Raw genomic sequence first — 10314 nt, forward strand, 5'->3', positions numbered from 1 at the left:
CTGAGCCCTGGGCAACCCCACAAGCTACCGGCCTCCAACTAGACTCTGCACCGCTGATCAGAAGCCTTTGAGCTCTGCCATTCAGCCAGTTCCACCTCACTGTCCGCTCATCCAACCCACACTTCCTGAGCTTCCCTCTGAGGATGTTATGGGAGACAGTGTCAAAAGCCTTGCTGAAGTCAAAGTAGGCACCATACACTGCTCTCCTCTCATCTACCCAGCAGTCATGCCGTCATAGAAGGATATCAGATTGGTTAGGCATGATTCAGTTGCTGCTAAGTAGCGTTTAGACTGGTCAAGGACTTTTTCAGCTTCCCATGCTGTGCCAGGGGCACAAGAAGCTGGGAGGGGGCACGGCCAGGACATCTCACTCAAACTGAGCAAAGGGATATTCCAGACCATATGATGTCGTGCTGGGGGGCAGAGGATGCTGCTCAGGACAGGCTGGGCATCGATCAGTGGGTGGTGAGCAATTGCATTGTGCATCACTTGTTTTGTATATTCTGTATATTCTATTACCATGACTATTATTATTGTTATTCTTTTCCTCTGCTGGTTTATCAAACTGTCTTTATCTCAACTCACGGGTTTTACTGGGGTTTTTTGTTTGTTTGTTTTTCTCAGTTCTCTCCTCCATCCCCCTGAGGGAGCGGGGGGAGTAAGCGAGGGGCTGGGTGGTGTTCAGCTGCCTTCTGGGTTGAACCACAACAAATGTCTGAAGGATGCATCCTTGTTACCACAAAAAGGGAAGTGGGCCAAATCAATGCACAAAAGCATCCTGTCACAGGGATGCCTGTTGTAGAAGCAATTTCGTGGCATTACTAATGTCTTGTAGAGGAACCAGAGATGTTCAGTGGTTGAAAAGTTAAGATAAAAGCTGTGGTATAAGCTTTGCTGTTTCACAGAAACAGCTCTTAAATTGTAGTTCCCACTGCAGGTGCAAGCAGTGTTGTTGATTTCATTGTGCAAGAGACACTGTTCCTTCCCCTCAGCCCCCAACTGTGCTAACCTGAAACGTATGTAGTGCTGAAACCCACAGTAAAGTGTATTTTTGCAGAGCTCCAAGAAGCCTCTGAAGACACTCAGACTAGATTCAAAGCTGAGAAGCAGAGCCGCAAACAGCTGGACATGAAGATTACAGCATTGGAAGAAGAGCTAACGGACCTAAAAGTAGAAAAGGAAACTCTTGAAAGGGTATGTCCAGTGCCAGCATTAGAGGTGTGCAGGTTTTCAGTTGTTTGCTGAAATTAACCCAACAATTCTTGCTTGTAAATATGCAAGTTGGGTAAATCTTGACTCATCCGCAGGCAAGGATCCCTGTGCTGGTGGATCCTTTGTGCTTAGGTGATTTATTGTTATTTTTTTTAATATCTTAGCCAGTAATATGTTAACATTCCTACCTCTAAAATAATCTCAGCTTAATTTTAAAGTGATAAGATTCACTGCTCAAAGAAGCTCTTTCTGCCCAAGGAAGAGAAGCTACTTTGGTGCAGTCTGGTCTATTCTATGTCCTGTTCTGTATTGCAGAATCTTGCAGAGAGGAAGAAGAAATCCCTCTCGGAGAGAGCTCGAGCAGAGGAAGAGATGGAAGAAATACGCAGATCATACCAGCAGGAACTGGACAAGCTTCGACAGTTACTGAAAAAGGCACGGACTTCAACTGACCAGGCAGCAGCAGAGCAGGTGAGGAGTCATGGGGGTTTTTCCAGCAAGTGTCTGGAAGGCTTGTAGGAACCTACAGATAGGAAATAACTGTGAAAATGCTCAGGTAGTGGAAGAATAAAAACACTATCTGCTTCATTTTAGGGGTTAACTTTAACACAGAGTTTACTTTGTTGTCTTTCTAAAAATCTTTGCTGGTGTTTGTTGGCTCTGCTTCTGACTTTGGGATTTACAGTGATGTGTCTCTAAGGAAGTGCATGATTTGAGTTGGCAGGAAGGCTGCTAGGTCCCAGTCGTTCTCTGACTTGAATCCTAGGCCGCTGACGTGGCTGCAGAGTTCTGGTGCAGCATTGAATGCAGGCTGGCATGCAGCATCGGATTTAGACTGTGTTAAAGATTGCGTCAAACTGAGGAAAGGGGAGGCACCAAATTGAGTTCATTGTGGAGAGAAGAATACAGGACTGCTGATGAGTGAAAGACTGCTTAGAAATATGCCAAGAGATCTGAAATCTGAGCCAAACCTTCAGGCCAGCCTGAGGGATTGTGGCTCAAATTGAACTATGAGAGGTGTGGGCAGGAGGTGGTGGCAGCTGCAGGGCTGCTGTCTGCATGTAGGAATTCCAGCCTAGGGCAGGAGATGTTGTCCAGCCTCCAGCTTTCAGCCACTTGTTATGCAAATACAGATGATGTGTGTGTGTGTGTGTGTTCCTAATAATCTCTCTTACATGATGGGCAGCTATCGCTCATCCAGGCAGAGCTGGAATCCCAGTGGGAGGCCAAATGTGAGCGTACGCTGGCCTCGGCCAAGGAGCAGCACAGTAGACAGTACCAGGAGGTGTGTGAGCAGAGAGATTCCCTGCAGCAGCAGGTGTCCCAGCTGGAAGAGAAGGTAAAGGGCTGATTATTGCTGAAACTTAATGCCAGATAACCAGTAACTGTAACCAACAGTCCTCTCCCACCTAATTGTGGCTTGACTTTTTAATTTCTTGACTGTTACAGAATTTGGTCTTGTCCACAGGATGTGTTTGTATTTGTGTTTGTTAGGTTGGATTGGTGGGCTAATGAATTTACCACTGCAGTTCTGAACGAGAGTTAGCCAAGATGATGTCAGTCTCAGACTGAAGCAATGGCTACAATCTCTTCTGCTGATCTGCACTGTTCTGAGTGATTGGTTTTGAGCAGAAACTGTCTTGAAGTGGGTGGCACCGAAAGGGGCTGTAAACCGATAGGCTCTACTTCTTGCCTTTCAGCTCACGGCTCTAAAACACTCAAAAAAAACAGAGGAGCAAAAATTGTCAGAGTTTCAGCAACGTTTGGAGCAACTAGAGCCTATCAAAGAGAAGGTAAAGGGAATAACACAGCAGCTGAATGTGAACTGGAGTACAGTAATCATTAGGCTACCTGCGTCCAGACTAGCAAGAACATGAGTTCCGGAATAGAAGAGGGAAGGAATAACTTCACATTACTGCCAGCAAAGCAGAATGGGCCCAATGGGCAGACCCAGCCCTCATTTCAGTAATGCTATGCCCATTCTTGGTGTTACTGAAGAGCTAATGACATGGTTGTGGATCTCCAAGGTTTTGGCTTGGCTAGATATCATTTTTATTTTGCTGTTACGTTCAGCCAAGTCTTTCGCAACTCTCAAAGTCCCGCTTAAAACTCCACTCAGCAATTTACCCCTCATGAAAAAACTGTTTACAGGTAACCCACCCATTGCAAGGTTCATCATGGTGGTGTCTGTGAAGCTGTTCTGACTTTTGGTTTCCCTTTGGCAGTATTCAGCCTTGCAGTCTGATGTTGTGGTGCTGAAGGCTCGCTATGAAGAACGCATCCGAGACCTGGAGAAGGACCAGGACGGATCTTCACCTGCAGATTTCACAGAAGAAGTGAGCTTGACCACCCAATATTTCACCTTATTAAGCAAACCTATTCTATTTGCCTTGAATTTTTGCTCTTCGAGCAGAGATAAGAAGGAAAAACATTATTTTCTCCACAGAAGCGCCATGTTTCTAGTAGCAGGGTCTATAGAGGAAGAAGGGATGTGATCTTCCTGCTGCCCACTTTGTTGCTTTATTATTTTTTTTTTAGATGAAAACTTAAGATTTGAGGTTTAGATTTAAAAATTGCAAGAATAATAAGAAATAAGTGTCAGTCTGCCTTGGGTTTGTGCAACCTGCCTCAGTTTTGGAGGGATGGGTTTGGTGTATGCATAAGGGCTCTGAATTAAGATGGCATGATGTATTCTGCTTCATGATGGAATTTCTGATTTGAAAAGTGGGTTCTTTGAAAACCACATGTGTGTGTTTGGATTTATTGTTCCTTCATCTGGAGGAGTATCTGATGTTGACTCCAGTGCTTCACTTGCTAACGAATCCTGTCTTTGTTTCCTGCCTTGTTCTTTTGCAGGTAAAGAAGATAATGAATGGTGTATTTCAGTCTCTTCGGGGTGAATTTGAGCTGGAAGAGACATACAGTGGCAGAACAGTTCTGGGTGTTGTCATGAACACTATTAAGGTACAACACTGATAAGAGTTGATCAGTGTGAGGGAACAAGTGTTGGGCTAAAACACAAATTCATGTTGCAAGTCTGAAATAACTGTGAAGCAGAAATTTGCTGTGGGTCGCAAAGCAGCCCAGGAACAGAAGATGATACGGGGATCTGTGATGGTTTATGTTTAGGGTATAACCATGGTTCTCTCTGCTCAATTTTTCAGACTGTGACACTGCAGCTACTCAACAGGCAGCAGGAGAGACCAGATCGTGACAGTAAAAAAGGGGAATCCGGAACAGGAGCAATGAGACAGGAGGGATCACCTGGAGCAAAGACTGACCATGAAGAGCCCTTGCGGCATAGCCCAGCACAGTCTCTTGCATTCCCATCTGATCCTGGGGAAGCAACCACAGGCTCTATGGTGTCTGACCAGGAAGGCGAGTCTGCTCTTCTGTCTGTCGGGCCCAGAACTCCAGAGGAGGAGCAGGCGACACAGAGTGTTGCAGTGGCAGAAGATGAGAAGCTCCAGGGGGAGCATCTCCCTTCCCCAGCTGAGTCCTGCCCAGATCCTGATAAGGGGCCTGCACTTGCAGGACAGCCTGTTCCCGGGATGGGTGAGGACTTTGTCCCAGCTGAGCAAAGGCAGCAGAGCAGTCCCATCAAGAATGCTGAACGCAGCCCCTCCAGAATATCTCTGCAGGCAGAAGTTCCAGAACATTCTGTTCTTGAAGCCAAGCCAGGAGAAGCAAATGTGGCAGTGCTTCCAGAAAAGCTGGCAGAGGAGCCTGTGGGAGGTTTAGAGCCCCCTCCCTTAAACGGTGAGGGAGGGAACTGCACAGACCCATCGGATGGAGCTAGCTCTGAGGAGCCTGCTTCAGTGTCCAACACAGCAGAGCCGAGCTCAGCTATCATCCGAGAAACCCCAGGACAGCAGGAAGTGGGCTCCAGCCACAGGCAAAAAGATTCCAGGTAAGATGCAGCTGCTGGGGTAGCCACAGTCCCATTCTCCTGCTCCTCAGCTCGGTCTGGTACGGCAGCAACCCAAAGGCTGGTTCAGTTGTGCTGCCCTGCAGTAGCAGCACACGTGGCAGAGCTGAAGCCCCGTCACAGTGCAAGTCCTGGATGGCATGAGCCAGGCGCTGGCGGAGACCGGGCTGTCCAGGGCCCGCTCTGCTGGGGGAGTGGAAGCAGAACCAGCTCCTCTCCCCGTGGAGGCAGTGGTGCCATTATCCCTGGCAAATGATTCCCAGCTGAGTGCAGAGGGGAGCATGCAGCTTCTCTAGGATCTGGTATTGGTGGCTGCCCAGTCTCATTACTGAAGTGTTCTGCACTGGTGAATAGCATGTGCCTTAAAAGTTGGCCTCGGCGATAAAACTTTTCCATCATTCTTTAATAGAACTTGTAAAACCAAGATCCCATCATCTGCAAGCAAACTGTTAATTCTTTATCTTCTTCTAGCCTCTTTGAGGATGACAACTTCTTTGAAACAGCGTCTCATAAACCACTGAAGCCCCGAGTTCCCTCTGAAGAGGAGGATGAGGAGGAAGTGGTACGTATTTGTATCTTGCCACTCCTACTTAACCTGGTTTAGGCATTAACCTGTAGCTTGTCTATGAAATCCCTCCCATGGCAGTAGGGGACTGCCTGGCTCCTGCTAGCCCAGCTCGGGGCTTCCCCCAAGTTGTCTGTGTATAGAATCATAGAACAGTTTGGGTTGGAAAAGCCCTTTAAGATCACCAAGCCCAACTGTTACCCTAACCCTGCCATCCCACCACTAAACCCTGTCCCTAAGGACCTCGTCTGCCCAGCTTTTAAATACCCCCAGGGATAGGGACTCAACCACTTCCCTGCGCATCCCATTCCAGTGCCTGGCAGCCCTTTCAGGGAAGAAATTTTTCCTGATGTCCAACCTAAACCTGCCCTGGTGCAACTTCAGACCCATTTGCCCTCGTCCCATTACCTGTTACCAGAAAGAAGAGGCTCCCCCTCACCAGCTTTGTTGTTCTCCTCTATAAATCAAGAGTATCTGGGTTAGTTTCTTGTTGAGCTTGGAGGGGTTGCCAGGGCTGAGGTAGTGATGACAAACCCCTTCTGGCATGGAGCTAGTGAGACTTGCCGGGTTCATGGCAGGGTTTTAGTGTCTTGCCCCTCTCCTCTCCCTTTTCGCCTGTAAGCGTCTCTCCTAGAATACTGTCATTATATGACAAGTGCCAAAACACCAGTAATGAGGATTCTTGATATCATCTCCCTAAAGCCGAGGGAGATTTTGGAACCAGAACTGTGTAGCAATTACTAAATACTGGGAAGCTGTTGAGACTGACAAGTTTCCTTCTGGTTTTACTTCCAGAGCATGAAAGGGCGACCCCCTCCAGCTCCGCTCTTCGGTGACGATGATGATGATGATCCAGATTGGCTGGGATGAAGAGCTGGCTGGTGAGCCTGCAAACCCTCTCCTCTGGGCATGGCCTCTTCCTGAGCACTTAGTGCTTAATGAGCTGCGTACGTGGGACAGTTGTGAACAACCAGGGACTTTCAAGGCTCTTGTACTGGAGACACGGGGCCTGAGAGCAAGGGGCTCTTTTTGCACTGGTGGGCACTCAGACCCGTCATTCTGACCTGATAAACATGCGCAGAGGTTGGGGATGAGCTGAAGGAACCAAATGGTCTTACTGCACGTTTGTATTGCTGTCCTACTTCTGTGAACCCTTGTTTCGTTAATCTGAAACTTTATGCAAATATGAACTTTGTGAAGTGCTTCAGAAGAATAAGTCTGGCAGGAGCCTGCAGTAGGTAACTACTTTTTTAAAAAAAAAAAACCAGACTAAAATCTCTCCTCCTTCCCCAATGAAGATCATCTTGGAATATTTCTCTTGGTCCCCAGGGTGGCTCCCAGGGACTCTACGCCATCTCATCACCACTATCAGCAACGTGCGCTGGGAGATTTGGCCGAGAGGCCCCAGGCAGGCGTTTCCCGTCCGCCAGCAGCTCTGCCAGGGCAGCTGGTGGCCACCCCAGGGGCTGCAGCAGTTCAGGTCGGCCCTGGTGTACGTTCAGAGCTGTGGCACGCGTAGTGCTTGCTGACCCACAGCCTGCTCTGGGCAGGGGCACCCATGAGCGGGACTGAAAGCCAGGGCTCTGTTAGACCCATGCTCCAAGCACAGGAGTAGTATTGAGTATTTGCTGCTGTCAGAAGCCAAATCCCCAGCTGTGTTTTATGGAGGAGCCTGAGGCTGGCAGAGGCCTCCTGGAAATGATCCCCTGGGCAGCCTGTGGGGCCAGCGCCTCTTTTCTCTGTGGCCAGAGCTGAGTTGTGTCTCGCAAGCAGTGAAAGTAGCAATACAGGTGTGTAACGTGGTTCTTGTCCAGAGAGCAAGCCAAGCCCCTCTCCTGTGCCTTTTTCTCTGCTGCTGGTTAAAGTGTGACAAGTTAAAGCTCAGTGATGGTGGGACACGAGCTATAACCCAGCTTCACCTGGCTCTGCTGGGCAGCCGGGGCCTGGGGTAAAACTTTTCAGTCTTAAGTGGATCAAGAGGGGAAAGCAGTGAGGACAGATGGCTGGGCAGACACGCTGGATTGCTCAGAGCACTTGCACACTCATTGGCACTAACGCAACTTAAAACTATGAGCAGATCTTTGTGTCTTTAAAACAAGTAACCCCCCCTTCACTTAATAAAATGGAAGTGCTTAAAATAAGTCTACTTGAGTTTAGTTTCTACAACTGCCTCTTATCTCTGAACTGAACTTGATCTGTGTCCCCATAAATGTGATTTCTTGGGAGAAAAAAGAAAAGAGCGCTGGGCCTTCCTGTTCCAGAGCGTGGTAGGTCCCTGTCCCTGCATGCTCAGTGTGGCAAATTGCCCAATGCAGCTGAAATTGTGGAAGAGACCAAAGCCTGTGCCACAGCTGCCTGGCTGCTGTGCAGACACTTCTCTTGCAGGGTGAACCTGGCTGGGGTTTCCTGGGGAGCTGCTCCAGAAGTCAAAGCACTGAATAGTTATTTGGTGCTGAATGTGACAGCGTGTGAAACCCAGATTTTCTGGGGCTCCCCTTCCCTGTGCTGGGCTGAGTGTAGGTACCCAGTGTGGCCTCTGGAACCCCCATCTGCTGCAGTGTCCTACTGGAGGTCGTTGCTAATACTAACAAATTCCACTTCTTGTTTCCTGTTACAGATTTGCATTTCACGTCTTGAAAAATAAAGTGCAATTAAACCTGTAGTTTTTGCTTGCATGGGTGGATGGAGAAACTCTGCTGGGAGCATTCTTGTTGTTAAACCCCCCTCCTGGGAAAGGAGAGGCGGTCCCTTTGGGCTCCAACTGCAGCCCCTGTGAGGCTGGTGCCTTGCTCAGTGTTGGCTTAAGAAGCTGAAGTACAAAAGATGATTGTGGTTTGCCATCAGGAGTTAAGGGAGGGGGGCCTGGGACATCTTGCAAGGCTTTGCTCTCCTTCCCTGGGTGCTCAGCAGGGCTCCTTGCTCGGGGCTGTGCCCCTTTGCTCTGGGTGTGCAGGAGCTGAGATTTGAAACTTGTCCCTCTAAAAGCAGGCACAGGACGTAACGCACCCCCTTCCCCACCTCGGCATCTCCCTCTCCCTAGGCCTGGAGTTCCCAGCTTTTTTCTGGCTCAATCTAAAATAAACCCCTGCACCCATACGCACGCCTGCCTTGGGTGCAGGAAGGGTGAACAGGAGAAAGTTCTGGGTTCCCTGGGGACCCAGCAGGCTTGGGGAGTGACAGACCTGCTCTGGCCTGAGGCAGGGGCAGATGCCCCCTGGGGGGCTGCGGAGGGGCTGGGGCTGGTCCCTGGTGCTGTCTGTGGGCAGGAGGTGGTGTCCTGTGCAGGCAGGGACCTAGATGTGCCCCAGAGGGCATTGCTGAGTGGAGATGGGGCTCAACACCCGCTTCCCTGAGGGGCTGGGGAAAGGTGAGCACCCCCCCTCCTAGGAGCGGAGGCCTGGACCCCGGTCATCACCCCCACCCCCTCTACATGCTGTCCTCGGTGCAAAGCTCTCCCTGCCTGGGGTACGCGGAAGCACAACCAGAGAGTGCTGAGCCAACAACGGAGACGGTGCTGAGCAAACATCCATCTTTAATGTCCCCCATCTCTGTGGGCAGTACCCTTCCCCAGCTGCCACGTCCCCCTGCGTGCGCCACACCGGGCACTCTTCTGGAGGGGAAAAGGCCTTTTTTTTAATTGCTTTTGAAGAGTTTCACCACAGAAAAGCAATATGGGATCCTTCCACCCTCTTCCACCCTCTCCTCGCTGCCTGATGAGATGGACTGAAGTGCAGCTGGGGGGGAATTTTCCAGCCTCTGGGATTGCGACACCAGGAAGCACGTGCTGCCCCATGCTGCGACTCCTGCCGAGCTGCCGCCGGGAGGGTCTGGAGGGGCCGGGAACATTATGAACACAACGCGAGCACAGCCAGACCCCGGGGGGGTGAAGGAAAACTCTGCAATAAGTTAATTTTTAAAGACTCTGATGCCCTGTGGCTTGTGTGCAGGGCAGCCAAGCATCCTGCAGCCCCCACATGCCTGGGCTGGATCTTGGTAGGTGCTGAGCCCCCAGCCCCATCCTCAGCCCTCTCCCTGCCCGCCTCACTGGGGCCGAGCCATCTGTGGCCTGAGAAGTCCCTGACCCACTGCTGGGTCTGTCCTGGCTGCTCCAGGGGAGGCGGCGGGGGGCTATGGTGCAGCACAGGAGCCCCTCTCCCCCATCCAGACCTACTTGAGGAAGACGAGCAGAAAGAAGGTGGAGACGATGAGGACGAGGATGCCGGCAGCAAAGCCAAGGCGCAGGTTTTCCATGGAGGCGATGGGGGGCTGTGTGTCCAGCAGCAGCCCCAGCCCTGTCAGCCCCAGCATGAAGGCACCCGGAGCCTCAGAGCCGCGTCGAAGGCCGCAGGGGGACACCATGCTGCTCACCGCAAAGATGGGGGTGTGAGCCGCGCACGCCACCTCCACTGCCACGGAGCGTGACGAGACTTGGCGAGCAGCTGGGGAGGCACCACTGCCTTCCTCTTCCTCCTCCCCATGTGGGGTCCCCGAGGCTGGCATGGCCCTGGGACCACCCGGAGCCAGCTCAGGCACCAGCGTCACCATCCTGCAGAAGGGGCAGCTGACAAAGGCGACGGCGGCGGAGTGGCACACCAGCTTGCGCAGGCAG

At 50.8% G+C, this 10314-nt stretch overlaps 1 protein-coding gene across 5 annotated transcripts in view; it reads left to right on the forward strand.

Annotated features, from left to right (window-relative positions):
• Nucleotides 1-8318, forward strand: part of FKBP15 (FKBP prolyl isomerase 15) — a 28337-nt gene extending 20019 nt beyond the window's left edge. For all 5 annotated transcript variants that reach the window (XM_035891906.1, XM_035891903.1, XM_035891905.1 and 2 more), the window contains 9 exons: nucleotides 1058-1194; nucleotides 1528-1683; nucleotides 2399-2551; nucleotides 2913-3005; nucleotides 3438-3548; nucleotides 4069-4176; nucleotides 4377-5122; nucleotides 5612-5702; nucleotides 6501-8318. In XM_035891906.1, the coding sequence (XP_035747799.1) occupies nucleotides 1058-1194; nucleotides 1528-1683; nucleotides 2399-2551; nucleotides 2913-3005; nucleotides 3438-3548; nucleotides 4069-4176; nucleotides 4377-5122; nucleotides 5612-5702; nucleotides 6501-6575 (1670 nt within the window). In that variant the 3' untranslated portion in view covers nucleotides 6576-8318. The remainder of the gene's footprint in view (nucleotides 1-1057; nucleotides 1195-1527; nucleotides 1684-2398; nucleotides 2552-2912; nucleotides 3006-3437; nucleotides 3549-4068; nucleotides 4177-4376; nucleotides 5123-5611; nucleotides 5703-6500) is intronic.
• The last annotated feature ends 1996 nt before the right edge of the window (nucleotides 8319-10314 follow it).

This window comes from Egretta garzetta, unplaced genomic scaffold, assembly GCF_000687185.1.
Source record: "Egretta garzetta isolate BGI_Z169 unplaced genomic scaffold, ASM68718v1 scaffold143, whole genome shotgun sequence".
Lineage (NCBI taxonomy): Eukaryota > Metazoa > Chordata > Aves > Pelecaniformes > Ardeidae > Egretta > Egretta garzetta.